General features: G+C 41.8%; 2 protein-coding genes and 1 pseudogene across 6 annotated transcripts in view; 2 read left to right on the forward strand and 1 right to left on the reverse strand.

Moving 5' to 3' along the window:
• KCTD20 (potassium channel tetramerization domain containing 20) overlaps nucleotides 1-6,931 on the forward strand; it is a 47,146-nt gene extending 40,215 nt beyond the window's left edge. For both annotated transcript variants that reach the window (XM_054557434.2, XM_054557433.2), the window contains exons 5-6: nucleotides 298-408; nucleotides 2,663-6,931. In XM_054557434.2, the coding sequence (XP_054413409.1) occupies nucleotides 298-408; nucleotides 2,663-2,955 (404 nt within the window). In that variant the 3' untranslated portion in view covers nucleotides 2,956-6,931. The remainder of the gene's footprint in view (nucleotides 1-297; nucleotides 409-2,662) is intronic.
• Nucleotides 1-23,034, reverse strand: part of STK38 (serine/threonine kinase 38) — a 73,833-nt gene that overhangs the window by 9,774 nt on the left and 41,025 nt on the right. For 2 of the 4 annotated variants that reach the window (XM_009241764.4, NM_001132623.1), the window contains 6 exon segments: nucleotides 22,630-22,691; nucleotides 15,902-16,019; nucleotides 14,399-14,522; nucleotides 13,822-13,917; nucleotides 12,748-12,842; nucleotides 9,934-11,953 (listed from right to left, as the gene is read on the reverse strand). In XM_009241764.4, coding sequence (XP_009240039.1) covers nucleotides 11,823-11,953; nucleotides 12,748-12,842; nucleotides 13,822-13,917; nucleotides 14,399-14,522; nucleotides 15,902-16,019; nucleotides 22,630-22,691 — 626 coding nt within the window. In that variant the 3' untranslated portion in view covers nucleotides 9,934-11,822. 4 annotated transcript variants of the gene reach the window in all.
• Nucleotides 9,855-10,001, forward strand: LOC112134113 (U2 spliceosomal RNA; annotated as a pseudogene).

Raw genomic sequence — 23,034 nt, forward strand, 5'->3', positions numbered from 1 at the left:
CAGTTGTCTTTTTAGCTTTGGTAAATGGTTTAGGCTATGCAGAGATGTTGTATTTCTAAAATCATCAGTTTTTCTTTTATGGCTTCTAGGTTTAATGTTGTACCCAGAAAGTCCGCACCCTGAGACTATAAAAGTTTCTCTTATGGTTTATGTATTATTTAACATTTAATCTTTGATCCATCTGGATTATTTGGGATTAGCAGTCAAGTATATCCTTTATTAGTTTGATTCTGTTAGCTTCTCTCTTTCCTCTTAGGTCTTTACTCCATGGCTAACCCCATATTTTTTATTTTTCAGTTCTTTATAGCTCCAAGCTCTACAGATTCTTCAAATATATTGAGAATAGGGATGTTGCAAAAACAGTGTTAAAGGAACGGGGCCTAAAAAACATTCGCATTGGAATTGAAGGTAAAAAAAAAAAAAAAAAAAAAAAAAATCCCAGTCAACATTCAGGTTGGGTCTATGGCCACAGCTTACATCCTCAAAATTTAGCCTCCAGAGGGCCTAGAAAATAGGCATACATGAAAACCACATTCTTACTCAAGTTTGAAGTTTCCTGTTTTTGTCCTCATTTTTCTTTTCATTTTATCTCCAGTTGAAAATGGTTCAAAGCAGCCACGGAAACAAGTTCGAGTTTACTACTTCAGGATAAAGAGCAGTGAGGGCAAAGGACAGTGGTAGGGAGATACAGCAGGGCTTGTGGGCTCACTAGATGAGAGCGTCGTTCTGCCACCAGTCTTGGTGAAGATGTTTCTGGCATCTGGAAGGGTCCTTCTGAAAAAATAGCTTGGGGACTCAAAATTTAAGATTATTCCGGCCGGGCACGGTTTGTTGTGCCTATGATCCCAGCACTTTGGGATGCCAAGGTAGGCGGATCAGTTGAGGTCAGGAGTTTGAGAGCATCGTGAACAACATGGAGAAAACCCGTCTCTACTAAAAATACAAAATTTGTATTTTTGTATAGTGGCATATGCCTGTAATCCCAGCTACTCGGGAGGCTGAGGCAGGAGAATCACTTGAACCCGAGAGGCGAAGATCACAGTGAGCTGAGATTGTGCCGCTGCGCTCCAGCCTGGGCAGTAAGAGTTAAACCTCGGCTCAAAAAAAAAAAAAAAAAAAAGATTATTCCATACTTTTGAGGAATGTCTGAATATATTAACAGAACTACTTTGAATGATCTTGAGCAGTGGGTCCCAACCTGTGGTCCCCATGGAAGGCTCTCAAGAGACTGATTCCTGGAGAGTGCTAAAGTCATTTGGTCTCTCCTATGTGGATCTTTTTTTTTTTTTTTTTTTTTTGAGACAGAGTCTCACTCTGTTGCCCAGCTGGAGTGCAGTGGCACAATCTCTGCTCACTGCAAGCTCCGCCTCCCGGGTTCACGCCATTCTTCTGCCTCAGCCTCTCGAGTAGCTGCGACTACAGGCACCCGCCACCACACCTGGCTAATTTTTTGTATTTTTAGTAGAGATGGTGTTTCACTGTGTTAGCCAGGATGGTCTCAATCTCCTGACCTGGTGGTCCGCCGCCTCGGCCTCCCAAAGTGCTGGGATTACAGGTGTGAGCCACAGCGCCCGGATCTTTGTTTTGACTTTGTGGATCTTTCTTTGACTCTTGTGCTTTGCTACTCTTGTTACCTCATTTCTGCCCACAGAACCCGTCAAAGCTTCATTGTGTCTGATTTAAGTTGAATTTAAAGTTGGAGGACTTTTTTTTTTTTTTTAAGAGGGTCTCACTCTTCTGCTTACACTGGAGTACAGTGACACAATCATGGCTCACTGCAGCCTTACCTTCCTGGGCTCAAGTGGTCCTCCTGCCTCAGCCTTCCGAGTAGCAGAGACCACAGGCACGCACCACTATGCTCCCTTATTTTTTTTTAACCTTTTTTCTAAGAGATGAGGTCTCCCTCTGGCCCAGGCTGGTTTTGAACTCCTGGACTCAAGCGATCCTCCTGTCTTGGCCTCCCAAAGTGCTAGGATTACAGGTGTAAGCAACAGTGCCCAGCCTTGGAAGACATTTTTGAGATTATCTATTAAATCTCCTCCTACTCAGTCTTTCCCTTGTCTGTTAGGTGCATTTCCCAGAACAACCCATCAAACTATTTTACCATTGGAACATTCTGCCATACATATTTAATAGATACGGCCTCCCTCTCCTGCCTGCCTTCTAGTTAATAGCCTCTGAAGCTACTTTGACTATTTTTTCCCATTTCCATGTGACAGCCTTTCACATATTTTAGGCAGCATCTCTGTTTTTTCTTTAGGCTAAACATTCCACATTTCCTTAACTATTTCTCATATAGTATGCCCTCTAAGCAACAGAATTAAGAGGACTAGGGTGGCCATGCCTTGGCAGGACTTTTCTTCTATGGTATTGTTGCCAGCAACAACAGGTTCCTGAACTAGTAAGAGGCTTCTCTCCTCTTTCCATTAGAAGGGACAGAATTCTTGTTACTTCTCAGATTAGTCCCTTCTAGGGACAAGACCTACTAATCTGACCAGGAAGGAAGTGAACATGTAGGTGACTGGGGCTGGGACTGGTCACTTCCCACGTATTTTCCATGCTGTGATTTTGGGAGAAAACTGATGTGGTTAGGAAGGAGAAAGTATGGACACCAGAGTGAGCACAATTTGTTAGTCATGAGAATGGCCTTTTTCTGTTGCAGGTTACCCTACCTGTAAAGAAAAAATTAAGAGAAGGCCTGGCGGCCGGTCTGAAGTCATCTATAATTACGTACAACGCCCCTTCATCCAGATGTCATGGGAAAAGGAAGAAGGGAAGAGTCGCCATGTGGATTTCCAGTGTGTTCGAAGCAAATCCCTCACAAATCTGGTAGCTGCTGGAGATGATGTCTTGGAGGACCAGGAGATATTAATGCATCACCCACCCCAAGTGGATGAACTTGACCGGCTAAATGCCCCACTTTCTCAGATGGCTTCTAACGACTTTCAGGATTAGGGCCAGCTGTGGGTCTACGCCTTGTTGGAGCCCATCTCACCTGGGATGCCTGCAGCCAGCCCTCCCTCATGATTTGTCTCACCTTGAGTAGGAGACATGCTTCTCCCCTATCCTTTTCCTTTCTGCCATAATTAACATATGTCCTTTTCAGTAAGTCCGTGCCTCTGGCAGGGGATGAAGAAATACTCACTGGTAATTAGCTACCATCTTTGCAGCAGCCCTGGTAACTTGAAAAATTTGGGTCTGGTGCTGTTCACTGAGTCTTTTTGTAACTGCAAAAGCAGGAAAGGAAGTCAAGACTCCTGTTGCCTCGTGTTTAGCAAAGCAGTCCTTATCCTTTATACTCTGTTCTTGGGTTTTGTTTTTGTCTTGTTTTATACCAGGCAAATTGCTTAGTAGCAAAGGGACCAAACTTAAAAGGTGACAATCTCTAACTTCTAAAAGCAGGCACCAATCGGATGCTTATTAGAGGTTAATGAAGACGCCATTCTTGGTGGCCTCTGCACCCAAACTGCATCTGGAAAGAACTAGGGTCTCGTTCAGAATGTCCAAAAGGAAATTCTTAAGAGCTTAAATTCAGATTTGTGTCTCATTAATGCAGTGAACAATTCAAAACCACACAGATTCCTTGGCAGGAAGGATAATGGAATAACAATGTTGATGAGACCTTTTTAGCTTCAAGGTTTTGGAGTTTAAACAAATGGATGATTCATTTGGAAGAAACTCACAACGCAAGTAGAAGAACCTCTCCAAATCAGGCCAATTGGGTTATCCTGGCTTGGAATCTGGTGTGAAACCATAGGTCTAACACTCTGGAGCAGCACATTGCTGTGGATATGTCTAGGAGACCTTAGATATGGCTTAAAGGCTTTCAAGATGAGGACAGAAATTGCTTACAATTGCTCAGTTTCTCAACAGAAAGACTTAAAAGAGTGCCAGCATGGGGTATATGGAGTGAAGCTGGGTGGGAAGCATCATCTGCACAGTCCCTGTCCTACTGCAGGATTTTTCTCTGTATGTTTTCATACCATGGGATTTTTGGATATCAGTTTATTTTGGTTCTTGAAATAGCCTAATAGCTGCTCACACATTGGGTAGGAATATTATACCAATGTCATCCCCAAAGGAAGGGTGAGCTGAATGGAAATTAAGCCCAGTCATTTTATTTGATCTATTAGCTCTGTTATCAGTGCATGATCACCAAGATGACCCTCCTCAGCCCCCACAGTGCTGAACCACCTTCCCTCCTCGTCTCCATGGCTATTAATAGTATGGCTAAATTTAGAGTCCAGAGCCAGATATAAGTATTTTGGGATTATCTCCCAGTTTGTGGTAGAAGCTGACTGGAATACAGGTTGAGTATCTCTTATCCAAAATGCTAGGGACCAGAAAGGTTTCAGGTTTCAGATTTTTTCAGATTTTGGAATACTTAACAGTTGAGCACCCCAAATCTGAAAGGCTTCTGAACATCATGTCAGCACTCAAAAAAGTGGATTTTGGAGCACTTCAGATTTTGGATTTTTGGATTTGGGATGCTCATCCTGTGTAGAAGAGGCTACTCGATTCCATTTAATGACTGTCCTAGTCATAATCATCCAAAGATAAAAGCCAGGTAGATGTTGAAAGCTCTTTCCAGGGCTGAAAAAGTGTTCTTACGTTCTCTGCATGTGACTAGCATCACTGTGGAAATTAATGCTCTGTTCTTCACTAGAATGTAGTAAGTGGTTAAATTGAGCTATCCCCCACCTGATGACTATCGGCATCCATTTGGAAGGCCAATGGCCTGGATTAAGGGTTAGGATTATTTGTAGCTAGAAGGTAATTTTATCTCTATGAAACTAATTGGCTCATATTTGAGGTCAGGTTTGGCCTTGACCTTACCAGTACATTTATACCCACTACCAGTTGACTAGACCAGATAATTGTTAAATGGTGCTTCTTTTCTGCTTCTCAGTAGACTTCCATGCCATTACAAAGGAAATTTGAATTACCTAGTGTTTGTATATTCCATAAGTATGTATAACTTCTGTTACACAGCTTATGTATTGTTAACATTTAAGCGTAAACCATGCTACAGCTAACACTTAAAAATGAAAACGAATTAGTTCTTGCTTAGGGAAAATGCCAGGTATGAAGTATGGCATATACTTGACACTGTCCTGTGTGTAACCCTTTACTTTGCTCAGGCTTTCAAGATTGAGTCTTTTTTCCCCCAAATTAGGTAAACATGCATTTGACCCCAACCTGTGGGGTTTGAGTAAGCTGGAAATCTGTGACGGTAGGCTTTCTAGTGTCATGAGGTGGTGGTGACTGAAGGAAAAGCTGGGATCACAGGTTCCTTCTGGTGGAGAGGAAGGTTTATTTCTATGCCCCTCCCATCACCCTCCACCTGGAGCTCACCCAAGCCTGCTCCAGTCCCAGGGGCAGGCCATTCTGCAAAAGCAGGACCTCACAGAAATAAGGGCTGGGTTGAGGTCACCCCCTTCAGAGTTGGTTACTGGCTAGATGGGTAAGAGGCATTTGTAATTTTTAAAAGGTGGAACTTGGGCTTGGTGTTTTCTTCTGAGTGCCTAAATAAGTAAGCCAGGCTGTTGATATTTTGGCCAGAGTAATCGGCAAGCCAAGATTAACCCGAATCTGAAGTTTAGAATCTTGAGTTTGTATCTGCATCATAGCACGCTGTTTTGATGAGGAAACATTTGCCACTAGGAGTTGGAGGGAGGGCAAGATGACAGTGTTAAAATAAGTCAGATCATTTAATGGTTTCCCCTAAGCCCTGGAAAAATATTTGAAAGAATGGCAGCAAAAAGGTTAAGAAAGCAAGCCAGATTTACTGCACAATATGCAGTACCCAGTACTACTTTAAATCCCAAGAGAACAGTGTGATGCCTAATATATACAGGTTTATGAAAATACTGTGGAATAAGCCCAGGAAGGTTAGATGTGTTTGCAGATAAGTGTCCCAAAGGGTCCCCCTCTAAGTAAAACAGATATTCAGACCACAGGCTTTAATGTACACTGTCATAAAGTGAGATGTGGAGGATTTTTTTTAAGTCAAGTGTCAATCGAAGTTAAAAAGCAAGGGTTTTTGGCCGGGCGTGGTGGCTCACGCCTGTAATCCCAGCACTTTGGGAGGCCGAGGCTGGCAAATCACCTAAGGTCAGGAGTTCGACACCAGCCTGGCCAACACGGTGAAACCCCGTCTCTACTAAAAATACAAAAAAATTAGCCTGGTGTGGTGGCGAGTGCCTGTAGTCCCAGCTACTTGGGAGGCTGAGGCAGGAGAATTGCTTGAACCCGGGAGGTAGAGGTTGCAGTGAGCCAAGATCATGCCACTGCACTCCAGCCTGGGCAACAGAGCAAGACTCCGTCTCAAAAAAGAAAAAAAATCAAAGGTTTTGGCTGGGTGCAGTGGCTCATGCCGGTAATCCCAGCACTTTGGGAGGCCAAGGTGGGAGGATCACTTGAGGTCAGGAGTTTGAGACTGGCCTGGGCAACGCAAAAAAATAAAAAAATAGCCAGGCATGGACATGGTAGTGCATACCTGTAGTCCCAGCCACTCAAGAGGCTGAGGCAGGATGATTGCTTGAGCCCAGGAGGATGAGGCTGCAGTGAGCCATGATGACGCTACTGCACTCCAGCCTGGATGACAGAGCAAGACCCTGTCTCAATATTTTAAGTCAAGGGTTTGTAGTAATGTATTCAATGCCACTTCTTGCCATCACTTTGCAATTATTGAAATGGGAATACTGAGCTCAGAAAGCAAATATGATGCTTTCATGGGAGATGGAGCCACATTTGTGTTCTGGGTGGGATCACTAGTGCAGGAGAACATTACATTTTCTTCTGAAGGCAAAATGCTTGTAGGTTTTGCCTCTACTTTGTATTTACTTTTAAAATTGCACTTGTTCACCTACCAGTGTTTACGAAATCCTGTATTTGGGATGCTTTTTCTATAATAAAATATTATAATTTGTGTGTCTGTTTTTTTTAGCAGAAAGTAAAATTAGAAATAAAGATGTTGGGCCAGGCGCGGTGGCTCACGCCTGTAATCCCAGTACTTTGGGAGGCCGAACGGGTGGATCACTTGAGGTCAGTAGTTTGAGACCAGCCTGGCCAAGGTGTGGCAAAACCCTATCTCTACTAAAAATACAAAAATTAGCCAGGCATGGTGGCACACGCCTGTAGTCCCAGGTACTGGGGAGGCTGAGGCAGAAGAATCACTTGAACCTGTGAGGCAGAGGCTGCAGTGAGCCGAGATTGCGCCACTGCACTCCAGCCTGGGTGACAGAGCAAGACTCCATCTTACAAACAAAAGTAGGTGGGTCTTCGAAGACGTCACTACCAAGGCGGCAGGTGAAGCCACAGTGTGGAGATCACCAAGACATCACACGACTGAAGAGGGCAAAGGCACCAGCACCAACATTTAAGTGTGGAACTAGTAAGAAGGAAGTCAGGGAGCTGGGAGGAGAGTGAGTTTGTTTTAAAGGTTACCAGTGTGAATGCAGCAGATTAAGATGAGGACTGAAGGGGGAACCCAATGGATATGGCAGAACACCAGTGACTACAGGAGTGATAACAAATACGAGCATGTTTTACACAGGAGGCAGAAACCAGACCAGCATGGATTAAAGTGGGGAAGTGAGAAACAAAGTGACTACAGTGTTCCTTATGCTCTTCACAAAAGTAATTATCTATTCATAGATCCATGCCTCCACCACAACACAGGAGCACACCGACCAGCCTATAAAACCCTGGACTGCTCACTTTTTTCCCTTCTGCCCAATCACTGCTGCCTAAATAAAAACATCTCTGGGATGCTTCACTAAGCTACTCACAACTCTGGGTTGGCTTGTCATCGTCACATCAACACTAATGTAAATAAGGTGATGCTACATTTCATTAAGCCACTTGGTGGGAATTCTCTCAAACTGATCTGTTGCCTCACCAGACTGCCTGGAACTGAGCTTGAATGTTGCTTGGGCAAGGTGTTTTTTCTCTGAAAATGTGCGTGAAAAAGCATCACGAAGGCCGTTTTTGTCAGTGTTGGCTTTGATGGATCATTCCAGAGAAATATGCTCTGTAGGAAATGAAAATAGCATTCACTGAATCCTTCTGAATTCAATTAAAAACACCACTTGGGTTACACAGAAGCCCAGGAGGACCAGGACAAGGCGATCTAAAAAAGTTCCAAGGAAATAATTCTGACAAAGAGCATTACCAACTGATGGCAGAGGGGGACTCTTACTAGGCCGTACAGATGAGTTTTCAAATTGGCAATCTGTTTTGCAGAACCTGAGTATTAATCCTGAAGGAACTCATGTGAATCTTACTTTTGACCTTTTTTTTTTTTTTTCTTGGAGACAGAGTCTCACTCTGTCACCCAGGCTGGAGTGCAGTGGCACAATCTCGGCTCATTGCCACCTCCACCTCCCAGGCTCAAGTGATTCTCCCACCTCAGACTCCTGAGCATCTGGGACCACAGACACGTGCCACCATGCTAATTTTTTGTATTTTTGGTAGAGGCAGGGTTTCGCCATGTTGCCCAGGTTGGTCTTCAACTAACTGGGTTCAAGCGATCCACTCACTTCAGTCTCCCAAAGTGCTGAGATTAAGGCCTCTGAGCCATCATGCCCAGCCCTTTGAAAGTAATTCTAAGAGCAACAATGGATCAAGCTGGTATCCACCGATCAACAGTCAGAAAAGCAGCCTGGGTAATTTAGATGCAGGGGAGAGGAGTACTAAATAAATGCCAATCAACCAAGCCAGCTAAAAAGAAACAGGTACTAAAGAACATTGTGATGCATTCCTGAACTGGGAGACAACGAATGATATGATTTTGGTTTCATTTTAGTATGCAATTTTCTAACTACCCCAATGAGAGTAGGAAACAGAATTTCTGTAAACAGGATCGACACTGAGCCAGTGTTGCCCAACATGTTTCTTAGGATTCATAAGCCTTAGAAAGACATTACCCATTCTGGCTGCATTTAGCTTCCTCTGCCTGCAGTTTCTACTCTAGCTGGTCTTTGCCCCTCCCTTCTGGACTCCTTGAGGTGCTTTTCCCTACCCAGAAAGGGGCTAACAAGTGAGGCATATGGGACTCCTCCAGTATACAACATCTCAGAGACAGAACCCTGCTCTGATGGACACAGGGCTGAACAATTTCATCTTTTTTTTTTTTTGAGACGGAGTCTCGCTTTATCACCCAGGCTGGAGTGCAATGACACGATCTCAGCTCACTGCAACCTCCGCCACCCAGGTTCCAGCGATTCTCCTGCCTCAGCCTGCTGAGTAGCTGAGACTACAGGCTCGTGCCACCATGCCCGGCTAATTTTTGTATATTTAGTAGAGACGGGGTTTCACTGTGTTAGCCAGGATGGTCTCAATCTTTCCTGAGCTTGTGATCCCCCTGCCTCGGCCTCCCAAAGTCCTAGGATTACAGGTGTGAGACGCCGCACCCAGCCAACAATTCCATTTTATGAGCTCATGAGGTTCCTCATTGACTGCAGGCTGGGAAAAAATGCGGCTGGGCTGTAAAAGGCTGTACAAAAGGTCCACCAGATGACAGCACTTTTGTCAGGATGTGCACTTGGCCTTACTGTGAGGGGAGGGCCCACTGCCCTGCAACACTGAGGTGGGTGGAAGAAGCACATGCAGTCGGGGCAAGAGAAGTCTCTTCATATGGACAGTGAGTCAGGAGACTAGCTTCCTAAGAACAAACGTCAGTCCCAGCTTCCCTGAAATGGAAAAGCACTTTGCATGAAGATGGTGATACAGTTTTGAAATTAACACTCGAAATTAGGCGTTGTAATGGTTTGTGGACAAAGGGGTTAAAAGCAGCCATCAGCACTCTGCCTCTAAGTTATATGCCACTATTTGCTTTAAATCACATCACAATCCTTTCTCGGCCTTTGTGCTAAGATCAAATGCAGTATCTGTTCTTATCAGTTTAATAAATCACACCAATATTTCCACTACTGTTTTTACACAGTTTATTCAGAAGTTAAAATGTGGGCATTTTCCCCTGAAACAAATCATCCCCTGCCACTCCCCAACACAAAGACTCTCCCAACACCGCAGTTCCTTCTCTTTACCCAGGCTTACCACACATTCTTGCAAAACACACAGGAGTCGACACCCCCAACTATTTGGTAATACAAAGAGACTACAAAGTCACACAAAGAATCTCATTTACTTCCTTTTCACTAGCAGGCTATGAATGAAAGACTGAGAGGCAAACACATCACCTTCATCCAGAGTTGAGACTTCCCTAACCTTTTTTCTTCCTCTTAAGAGGTTAAAACCCAAAGCAGTTTCACTGACAACTGTAACTCTGATATTCCATTTTTCTCTTCTGAATGGCTAAGCTAGGACATCCTTTCCTTTCAAAGCTGATCTTCACAACCTCAAGACTGGCAGAAAGCAGGCTCCCAGCTGCAGCTCGGCCACAATACTCTGCAACTGGCAAAGTTCCCACATAGGTGCAAATGATGCTTTAAGAGTTATCAACACTTTTTTTAAAATAATGCATTAATATGGAGCCTCCACATTTTTCTGACGTAATTCCTCTAAAGGTGGTGGCAGCTGTGAAACAGAAGGCACTTTGTGCTAAAATTCAGAGGGTCTCTCAAGAGAGAACGCCACAGCAGAGAGACCCAATCCGCCTAAATTGCAGGCGACCCTTTAGGGTGGGGAGGAGTATCCCCCAGGAAGGCATCTGCAAAGGAAAAAATTGTAATCATGATTCCAAGGCAAAATGGCTAAAGTTGGGAGAGAAGAAATACCAAGAGAGAAGACAAAACATGGTTGCGCCAAGGACTGAGGAGTGAGCTTTACAAGGACTTGTCAGCTGGCTCTGTACTTCTATTGGGCTGTTCCTTCACCATTTCCAAAGGGGTTCTGGAGACCTTGCAGGAACAGGAACAGCACCTTAGCCAAGAGGGTTCCAGGCCTCCTGCCTAGGCCTGGGCTCTCCTCGTTAGGTTCCTGGGAATAAACTGAGTTCCCGCTGGCAGCACTTGCAGGTATTGCTGGTCCACGGCAACATCTGTCTTAGGGAATCTTCTGGTACAGCCATGAAAAGAAAGTGAGGGTTTTCCACATAATCCGGGATTCCTTGGCAATGCCCAAAGACTTTCTGGGCCTTCTAAGAGCAACAGTAGATCAAGCTGGTAACCCCCATCAACACTCAGAAAAGCAGCATGGGTATTTTAGATGGGGGACAGGGAGGAGATACATCAATGGATTGACAGTCTTTATCTTAGTACCATAAATAAAGTGCACCATGAATGGAGGCTATAAGCCACTCGCCTGAGGCTGAGGTATGGGTAGAAACTACCGTCACCACCCTCAGGGTGGCGGATCATTTCCTTCAGCCAGAATCCTGGCTGCTGAGACTGTCTTTATTGCTTTATTTCCTTAGTACTATGGAACTTTTAGCTATAAAGGAAATACTTGGTGGGCTTGGCAGAGAGCGTGTCACAAAATCACAGGAACTGGCTGATATTCGATGACTATACACGACAATCTCAATAATGTTGGATGATGGCTCTTTTTCCCCTTCATTCTGATGAACTTAGGAAAACTCAAGTTATTTTTAAAACACCTATCAAATTGGCTCATGATGCTTCTCTTCCAAAGCAGGATAGCTGTTTATGGCCGATGTAGTAGAAACGGTTGTCTTTGTTTACAGTTTTTCAGATGCATTACGGAAGAAAATCCTCTTACTATCACATTTCAGGAGACTTTACTATGACATATTGGTGGGTTCCATCAACTTCTTGGAAGCTCTTCAAGAGTGTGAGAGGAAAAGCATGATGTTATACAAAGAACTCTGCTCCACGTAGGATTCCGTGGCAAGAGTACTATTTTGCTGCTTTCATGTAGGAAGGTATTGCCCCCCTTGCAGTCAGGCCCTCAAAGCGCTTGTACGTGTAATTGATGAAGACCCAGTCTTTGTTCTTGTAGTCAGTCTCAGGATGATTACTTGTGGCCACTGGGAAAGAAATAGATGTGAGAGTTGATTCATTGCCTTACCTCCAATGGACTACTCACGGTGCTGAAGACGGGACTCTGAAGAACACACCAGTTTCTATTTGGGAAAGCTTATTTTTCACGCTATGAATTTTTTTTTTTTTCTTTTGAGACAGAGTCTTGCTCTGTCGCCAGGCTGCAGTGCAGTGGTGTCATCTCAGCTCACTGCAACCTTGCCTCCCGGGTTCAAGCAGTCCTTCTGCCTCAGCCTCCCCAGTAGCTGGGACTACAGGCGCGCGCCACCACACCCAGCTAATTTTTGTATTTTCAGTAGAGATGGGGTTTCACCATGTTGGCCAGGATGGTCTCGATCTCTTGACCTTGTGATCTGCCCACCTCGGCCTCCCAAAGTGCTGGGATTTCAGGCGTGAGCCACCGCGCATGGCCTCACTCTATGAATTTTCTACATTTTCTTGCTCATGTTCTTTAAATCTCATATTTCTTCACAAATTTTTTAATGTTTTATTTTCCCATTCCTGTCATTTCAGATTACCTAACACTTAGAAAATAACAAAAGAACAGATTTTTGTGACTTACTCACCCAGTTGAGCAGTCTAAACATGGGAGCTGATACTCATTTTCCATTCACCAAGGTTTCACCACTACCCAGCATTAGAACTGGAAAAGTACTTACAAAGAACCTGAAGAAATGAAATTCCTCTCCATGTTCACTACTCTGATTTGTAAACATCATCCCAAAATTGGGGGTAAATAATGTGCTTATAAGGCAGCAGGAGACAATGCTGGTGGTGTTACCTGTTGGCTTAAGAATATCAGATTCCGGAAATTCATCGAAGTTTGAGGTATCATCAATGCTTTTGATTTCAATAGATATTGCAGCAGGTCTCTCTCTGCCAAGAATACACATGCCAAAAATTACTAAGTTAGTAATCAAATGGATCATACCAATCAAGTCTTTCTCCAAAAAAGACTCCTGGTCTGACATGAGAAGACTCTTCACTGGCAGGCAGCATTTATTTTCTCTGAAAAAACTTATAAACACTGACCAACCAAGCCAACTGACTGTAGCCAAAGTAAATTATGATTTTAAAAAAATAACTCAATCATTCATAGCTAGAAAGAAAGGTAAGAATAACTAAAACCTGAAGTTAGTGCAACTCCACCCATGGCCTGGCCTGTCTACTAAAAAGGGAAACTGAACCTCTAAATGTCCCCCTGTGTAGGGCTCTGGCCCTTCTTCCACTGGAGGTGCCAACAAGTAGGATGGCTAAAAAAGTGGCAAAGGTAAAAAATCACAAGCAGCAAATCAGAACACAATTATAAAATAAATGAAAACTTCACCTTCTATTTAATAACCAATGAATGCTGAATGAGAAGGTCTGGACTACAGCAGGTGGTCTAGGCTCTCACGGCTGTTGGCCGTAGTCTACTACCCCCACCATAACAATTTTCACTCTCCCTTTCCCTCTCCACTTTCACCCCTCCAATCTTTCCTCCACTCCTTTCTCCCTTCTCTATGTTCCAGTGATACCTTCCACCCTGTGGGCAGGAACAGTCCCGCTGGTGGGCCCTAAGAGGTTGCTGAGTTCTAGGTAAAGGGTAATACGCTTCCTAGATGCTCCCTCCACCTCAAAAAACAAAGTTCACTTCACTTTGTAAATAACTCCTAGATTCAATATATTCAATGACACATGGCTGACAAAAAACCTAACGCCCAATCTTCACCATGAATGAAAATCAGGAAAAGACCCTAAATCTCTAAGAAGCTCTCTTCCCTTACTTGGCTTGCCAATGATGGTCCTTCCAAATTATTATTAAGTAAACTAGAGACTTTCTGAAATAATTCTGAAAGTGTTTATATGGATATACCTGATATGTTCCCAGTCAACGCCTTCAAAAAAAGAGTTACTTTTTATTTCCTCAACTCCAGGAGCTCCAATTCTATGTTCCCATTCACAGCAGAATCTGGAAAAGACAGAGGCCTTTCAGCACATCTCAAGCAGTCTCTTCAGAAAAAGAAAAACTTTCTTTTTTTTTTTTGAGACAGCGTCTCACTCTGTCACCCAGGCCGGAGTGCAGTAGCACAATCATGGCTCACTGCAGCCTCAACTTCCTGGGCTCAAGGGATCCTCCCATCTCAGCCTCCCAAGTGGCTGGGACCACAGGTTCCACCACGCCTAGCCAATTTTTTTTTTTTTTAGAGGTGGGGTTTTGCTGTGTTGTCCAGGCTGGTCTCAAACTCCTGGGCTCAAGTGATCCCCCTGCCTCAGCCTCCCAAAAAGCTGGGATTATAGGCGTGAGCCACCATGCACAGCCTTGTTATTTGTTTAAAGAGAGGAATAGGAGGAAACAGAAAGCAGATTCAGGAGAACAAAAGTTTAAAAAAAAAATGGAATCATTCATATTAAAAAGCTGAGAAAGAAGGTGGAGGGATGTTCTCTAATACCTCAAAATTAGATCCTTGGCTTTCTCAGAGATGGGAACTTCTGGAGGAAAAGTCAAAGTTTCTTTCCAGTTCATCACCTTCTTATATGTCTCTTGAGGGGTCTCAGAACAGAAAGGTGGGTAGCCTGTAATAAAAAAGGAACTTCGGAGCTTTTACACTCCAGAACTTTGAATGTGACCGAGATTACTCTCCTTAATAAAATTCTATGTCTTTTTTCTTTTTTTTTTTTTTTTGAGACAGGGTCTCACTCTGCTACCTAGGCTGGAGTGCAGTGGCACAATCATGGTTCACTGCAGCCTTGAATTCCTGGGCTCAAGTGATCTTCCTGCCTCAGCCTTCCCAGTAGGTGGGACTACAGAAGAGCACCACCACACTCAGCTCATTTTTTATTTTTCTTTTGTAAAGACAGAGTCCTGCTATGTTGATCAGGCTTGTTTTGAACTCCTGGGTTTAAGCGATCCTACCGCCTCGACCTCCCAAAGTGCTGGGATTACATGCGTAAGCCACTGTGCCTGGCCCGATTCTGTATGTCTTTAATGACTACTGGATTACTCTGTATGGCCATCCCTCCATGACACAGACAGGATTTCCACTTATCCCAGAAAATACCCAAACCTATTTTTCATTTTCCCCCAAACTCCCAGACCCAAAGTGAAATCATGCCTCTGGTACCACTAGGAAGTCAGCTAATAGGCAGAGCTGGGAAGAGAAAGGAGGACATAAATAGAGTTGCAGGTGTGGGAATCACCATGCCCAAAGAAGAAATGAAAGGATGAAACAATATCTTTCCAGAAATACCCTTATATGGGTAAAGTACCAAATAACTTGAATAAGAAAAAAGCATAGATTTTAAAAATGACCACCATGCCTCTTTTTGAGAACTACAGGCAAGAAGACAAACACGCACACACCCTATCACCCCATCTTCCCTCCAGACGGTGTACGCCCACCTCCACAGGCATCGTTCCCATGTTCCTGAAGCCAAAGCAGCCAGATAGACTCACTCGGAACCACCAAGGATATACTTAATCTTCTAGTGCTCACTGGCACATGACCACCCCCACAGATGCGTCCCATAAATACAGAGACACACCAATACAATAAGAGGGAGAGAGGCCAGAGGGTCCCATAATTTGAAGGCTTTGACAGAGGAAGGGTGTGGCAAATTAGGAAAGTGAGGCAATGCCCAGTTAAAATGCTCTGCATACAACTGATATTTAATAAATGCTAGTGACTAAAAGAGCTTCTAGATGGAGAAGATGAAGGTATAAGAGAAAGAAAAACATAAAAAATGATCAGCAAAGCAATTGCAGGATGCCAGTAAGCCCAAGAATGGAGTGGGATACATCTTACTGAAAGAGGTGTCATCTGTCTAAAACAATTCACTTTGAAAGACAAGTGGGGAAATCACTTAGATCACTGCCAATTGAAACAGAGGCTGGTATCAACGTAAAAGTCTGTCATGGATGCACAGAAAAAGTCCTCTGAAACCATGCAACTTACCGATGAGCATCTCATACATGATCACCCCAAGCGACCACCAATCACAGAGCTTGTTGTACCCGGTCTGCATGAACACCTCAGGAGCAATGTAGTCAGGAGTGCCTACTGTGGAGAAGGCCTGAAACATGGACCACACATCAGGGAGGCCCAGCCAGGCAGGAGGTGCCCAGAGTTCTGTTCCAGAAACCAAAGGCTATGAGTACCACCAGAAGCTACCCCCAAGCTAAATAAGCAGGACTGCTTAATGGCAAGTAGCTTAATGGCAAGCTCGATTTCCCAAAGCACTTTCCAAAATGAACAATAAAGCTTTGTTAATGAGGCGGGAGACCCTTCTTAACTATGAGTCACTAGAGCGAAGGCATCTGTCATAATAACTGGTATTACAATTTACTGAGCACCCATTAAGTACTAGGCTCTGTACTTAATATATATATTAATGAGTTATATATATATATATATATAACTTCATATACATGAGTCCATTTAATCCTGATGAAACTTTTCCAAGGAGGACCGTATTAGCTTAACTTTGCAGATACAATTTGATGCTCAAAATGGCTTTGTCCAAGACCCCAGAACTAGTAAGGTGGTAGAGCCCAGTTTAGAAATTAAATATCTGGCTGGGAGTGGTGGCTCACACCTGTAATCCCAGCACTTTGAGAGGCTGAGGTGGGTGGATCACAAGGTCAAGAGATGGAGACCATCCTGGCCAACATGGTGAAAACCCGTCTCTACTAAAAATACAAAAATTAGCTGGGCGTGGTGGTGTGCACCTGTAGTCCTAGCTTCTCAGGAGGCCGAGGCAGGAGAATCACTTGAACCTGGGAGGCAGAGGTTGCAGTGAGCCGAGATTGTTCCACTGCACTCCAGCCTGGCGACAGAGCGAGACTCTGTCTCAAAAAAAAAAAGATAGGAATTATAGTATCTTACTCCAAACCATCCCTCTTTCTATGATACACATTCTTTGATTTGACACAATCATAAAGGGAAGCTATATGATCAAAAGCTAAAGTTATATCCTATAACTTAAACATTTATAAATACCTATTTACCAAACTTCATTGTTTTTGTACATAGTTCTTGGAGGAATGTTTTCTTTTTCTAAGAAATGGGGGTCTCCCTTTGTGGCCCAGGCTGGAGTGCAGTGGCACGATGATGGCTCACCTCAAACTCCCAGGCAAGAGATCCTCCCACCTCAGCCACCAGAGTAGCTAGGACCACAGGTGCATGCCACCACACCTGGCTAATTTTTTAATTTTTTTGTAGAGATGGGGTTTTGCCATCTTGCCCAGACTGGTCTTTAACTCCTGGGCTCAAGTGATCCTCCCACCTCAGCCTCCCAAAGTGCTGGGATTACAGGTGTGAGCCACCACACCTGACCAACAGAAACATTTTCTGCACTCCAGTATTCTACTCTAACATACCAGGACTGCAAAATAAGAGGAGAAAGTACAATCAAAGCCTCCTACTGTGCTTAACATTTGAGGGCTTACCATGTGTAAGGCTCTGATCTAGGTGCTTTAAATATTATATAATTTTTTAAATTACAGTTGTATTGTTTTTTAAAACATGTATTATGAAATATTACAAACATACAGAAAAAAGGAACAGACAATACAATACAGACTCATTAGCCATATTAAAAAGATTAATAATTTGCCACATTTGTCTCAGATCATTTGTCCTTTTTTTTTTTTGAGATGAATCACACCTGGCTAATTTTTTGTATTTTTAGTAGAGACAGGGTTTCACCACATTGGCCAGGCTGGTCACAAACTCCTGACCTCAAGTGATCCACCCACCTCAGCCTCCCAAAGTACTGGGATTACAGGCATGAGCCACCGCAATCGGCCTTGTTTGTCTTAACATTCGTTTTGAGATTTATTCATGTAGCTCTAGTTCACTGATTTCTCTGCTGTATGCTATACTGTTATATAAATTAATCACAATAGTTTTTATCCGTTCTTCTGTAATGGACAGTTACATTGCTTCCAGTATTTCACTATGACAAGTAACACCTGAATAAACATTCTTGTAATACCTTCTTGGGCACTGTGCAAGCATTTCTCTAGAGTATAAACTAGAATATTGCTGAGCCTTGGCTTATAAGCATTTAAACTTGAGGTATCTTCCATGTCCTCCAAAGTAGTTATAGTCCCTATTTAAACCAACCCCGGTGGGGATTAGCTTCTGGTGCTCCACATCTCACCAAGACTTGGCTTTGTCAGATTTTTTTTTTATTTTTACCAATCTGATGAATATGAAATGGGATCTCTTTTTTTTTCTTTTTAAGAGATGGGGTCTTGCTCTGTCACCCGGGCTGGAGTGCAGTGGTATGATCATAGCTCACTGCAGCCTTGAAATCCTGGCCTCAAGGGATTCTCCTGCCTCAGCCTCCTGAGTAGCTGGGACTGTAGGGATGTGCCAGCATGGCTGGGATCTTGTTTTAATTTGCATTTACTTTATTTCAAGTAGGGTTGAGCACATATTCATATTTTAATTAGCCATCCAGGTTTTTATTATGAATTCCTGTTCAGATCCTTTGTCCATTAGTATTTTTTAAGTTGTCATTTTTCTTATTGATTCATAGGAATTCTTTATGAATTCAGGACATTAATCTGTTTAAGATATTTGTATACTGCAAATATCTTCTCCCAGATTGAGGCTTGTTATTTTTATTGTGATTTTTTTTTAATGAAGTAGTATTTGTTACCAAAAGTAAATATGTCACATACATACATGTGTTAATTACATACATTATCAAATTTTAATGCATAATCATGAAAATGAATAGCCACGAGTTCAACTGAAGAACCAAGTAATACCAATATTATTAAAGCTAAACATGTACTCCTACTCCTCCCCGTCTCTCCTGCTTCTCTTAACCACTATGCTGAATTTTGTGTTTTGTCACTCCTCTGCTTTTAAAAAGAATTTTGCCATGTATCTCTCTAAATGAGATCTTAGTTTTATTTTCGAGCTTTATTAAAATGGTACCACTCTATATACAGTCTTCTGCTATTAGATTCTTCCTCTCAACTTTGTTTCTAAAATTGATTCACACTGTCACACGTAGCTGTTAGTTCAATTATTTTTACTGCTGCAAAATATTCTATTCCAGAATGTAACTATTTTCCTGTGGCTGGACACTGGGTTATTCCCAGTCTTTTGCTATTATGAAAATGCAATAAACATTCTTCTGCATGTCTCCTGGTTCACATGTGCAGTTTCTCCAGGGACTATGACTAGGGGTAGAAATGCAGCGCTGTAGGGCGTACACATGAATTCTGAAAGGTAATTCCAAAGTAGCTGTACCGTGTGGCTTGTTTTTTCATTTCTTTACTTCTTTTGATATACAGAAGGTTTTTTTTTCCTTAAAGTAATAAAATAAACCAACTTTTTCCTTTATGAGCTGTAGTTCTTGTATCTTACTTAAGAAATCCCTCTTTATTCTGAGGTCATAAAGATATTGCCCTGTATTTTCTTTAAAAATTTTTAAAGTTTAATTTCCCATCTAGAATTGACTTTTGCATATACTGTAAGGTAGGGATCCATTTTTTCCATATAGCTAAGTGTGTGTGTGTGTGTGTGTGTGTGTGTGTGTGTATGACATATATTTAAATTCAGACATTAAATAACACAAATGCCAGTGTTGCCTTTTGTCTTTAAGCTTTAAAAACTGAAATGTGGATTAGGCCCTCTCCAAGAATTTTCATTCTAATCATAAAGGTAAGAAACTACAAACACCCTTTAATTTACAGATAAGGTTTACTCTACCAAAGATGAATGTAAATCTAAGCAGATCTTACTTGTTCAAAGATTTCCATTATAAAACCAGAGGTCTACTACCAGAGGAAAAGAACTCCTTCAAGATACCAGTGCATTAAAAAAAACTCTTAACAAGTTATAAAATATAGCAAACAACAGGCTCAAACCTGTGAAGGTAAAAGTATTGCTCTTATTCCAGAAACTAGAGTCTGCCATAGGAGCTCGCTCACATTTTACCATACTTTTTACCACACCATCTGTACCAGGTGTGCCCTTTCCAATCTAAGGACTGCCCCCTTCCCAAACCTTTGTTGTTTTTCACACCAGGGTGTCCTCCAACTCCAACCTCGTAAATCTGTACTCCAGTTTTTCCTTTTTTTGTCTGGGTATTTCAAGTGTCAATGAAAGCTGCAATCTGGAATAGCTCTGTTGGTTGTTAACAGTCATTTCAACTGAATGTGTTCTAACCTTATGATTTTGTGTCAGGGTTTTAGGAGAAATAAAGCAATTTAATTTCCTACTCACTTCTGTAAATTCTACACTAAAAAATTAAACTGACCAAGACTGGATGCCCATGTGTCTATTACCTTTTATATCTGTAATTAAAGCTGACTCATATTAATCAGTTACTGGGGCCTAAGGTTATACAGGACCACATAACAATTTAAAACATTACAAGATGATTTAAGCAGCCAAGGAATGAAGCTAAAGCCTCTACTTTTTTTAGTGATTCCCAATGGACTAAAAAGTAATAGGCTGAGTAGCAATTACATATGTTAGGCTTAACCTAGAGCAGTAAATTTATATTAACCATTAACGAATATCAATCTTCAGCTTGGTACTAGCTGAATGGGATCACTTACAAAAGGTCAAAGTAACACAGTTAATTAACATTTGGAAGACTGAGAGGTGGCTTCATTTTCTTCAAGTTATGAAAAGAGATAATATGAGGATGACCTTAATTTACACTTTCCCATTTCTACTGTATATAGTATAAAAACGCAAGAACCTTAATCATAGCATCAGGGCCTTAAGTTTATTCAGATTTTCAAAAATGTTTTTAACTATTAAATGACATTTAACTGCAAACATGAAAATTGTGAAATTGCTTTCCTTATAGAACTACAGAAATGGTTCCTCTAATCATGACATGACCCTTGGGTACACATCAAAGAGCACAAAGTTTGTCTTGGAATATAACAAACAATTCAAGACACGTAAGCTTTATCCCCAAAATACTTGTTAGCACAGTAGCCAAAGGTTAAATCCTGGCCTGCAAGAAAAAAAAAAGAAAGAAAAAAGAAAGAAAGAAAAGAAAAGAAAGAAAGAAAAGAAATCACAAATTCCTTACCTTCTGTTTCCAAAAAATAGATAAATATTAGTTTCCCAACAATGCAGGAGCTATTATTTAAGACATCACCTCTTCAGTGGAGGTTCTCCACATTCACTGCACAGTAGAATCACTCAGTCTTTTAAAAACCAGATACCCAGGCTATATCCCAGACCAACTGAATCATAATTTCTGTGGGTGGAACCTGGACATCAACATGTTCTGAAGTTCCCCAAGTGATTTTGTTGTGCAACCAAGGTTAAAAACTACTCCTCTGTGGAGAGACATAATAGAAGCATCTGACCAAATTTGTTCCTGACACTCTCTAATCCTCAACAAGATACATAAACCATTTTTCAACCACATACAGAATTCAGAAGTTTAAAGAGTAGCAGAGTTCCCAAGGAAGGGAGACTGTTTTGTAACTAACTGTACTAAACTGAAGATTTCCCAAGTAAATATTGTCTGAGGCCCCACTGATAGGTGGGCTTCAAATAAATCAAAACGAATGCAAACCTTTCCTTTGACTCTTCCTTAAACCATCCCATAGGCTTCCATTTTCACATGTAACTGACATCCACCTATTAGTGACCTACTAAGAGTGTTATTAAAGGTACTCTAGAGAAATGTAAATCAGTATTTTACTAGGAATTCTGAATGAAACACAGTATTTGGTAAACTTGCCAAGTTACTACCATATATGTGGACAAACAGAAGTGCTACCATTTCTAGACGATACATTTGCATGACCATCATTCCAAGTTAGTCAGTTTCCCATTGCTGCTACTCTGCTTTCTAATGACCAAATGTTAGTTTGGCTTTACCATCATCAATTTCATTTGCTATGGGTTTCTTGCAAAGCTTAAGAATGTAGTGATACACATTTCTATTATCTGGCCAATAACTTTCCAGTAACTGGACACTGGAACATGTACACTGAACTTCAAACATGAACCAATTTATCAGCTATTGGTAAAAAATAAATTCTGCCTAGACAGCAATATTTCACTGGTAAATTTGTACTTCCAACATACTATCAAGGTAAACACAATGTTTCTTATTTTTCAGCCTGTAGGACATAATTTTATATAGGCACAAAGTCAAATGCATATAAAGTAATAAGCATTCCCCTTATATTTCTCTCCAATTTTTATAAGTAAGTTCTTTTTTACATCACAAAGTCAGAAAGTGTGAGGCAAATGAATTGAGGAGTCTTGACTTGCCCTTGCCCGAGTGGATCAAAATTTTAAAAAGTTTGAGAACTGATGCCTGAAAACTCTAGGTAGGTATTTGTACTTAGTTCTGACAGATCTCCAGCTTAAATATAACCCCTTTACTACTATGAAAATGGAGAAAAGGTGGGGCAGGAAGGAAAGGTATTGTTACCAAGCTATAAGGTCACAATGAGGTCACCCACGGAAAATGTCACAATCAAAACAACCTAATATTACCTGTCCTCCTTCAAAAGATTCCTTTCGGTCCTACCAACCTAACGACAGCACTCTCTTTAGGTAATCTTAAAAGCAAGGGATATGCTGCAAATATTTGTCAAATGCAAACTTATGTGCAAATCTTTTGAACTTATTCATACTTGGTTTGTAGCATTTCAGAAGCCACAGATACTACTTACTAGCTGACGTCTATTTCTTTTCCAGGTTTCTGCTTTCCTTTTGGAATTCATGTTCTGGAAAGCTGAAAGTAAAGAATACAAGCTGCAGTCAAAGTTCAGATCAAGATGTTTACTACTTTTTTTAGTAGGCTCTTTCAAGTCATATGAGACCCTAAAGTCTTGCTTTTCTTCTACTCATACATCAAAAGCTCCAGATGATACATATCCTACTACGTTTACAGTAAATCCAAAACAGAGGCTGTAAAGCATTAACTTAAACGACTCACACAGAGTTGTAAAAGGCACTCCCATGTGGATCAAGTGGCAGAGGATACAGGACTTAATCAGAATTACAGGGAATTCAGTCTCAACTAGAATTGAGGTCCTAATGTGGACCTAAAACAGTCACAATTTCTCAAAATTACC

The sequence above is a fragment of the Pongo abelii genome, chromosome 5 (genome assembly GCF_028885655.2).
Source record: "Pongo abelii isolate AG06213 chromosome 5, NHGRI_mPonAbe1-v2.0_pri, whole genome shotgun sequence".
Classification (NCBI taxonomy): domain Eukaryota; kingdom Metazoa; phylum Chordata; class Mammalia; order Primates; family Hominidae; genus Pongo; species Pongo abelii.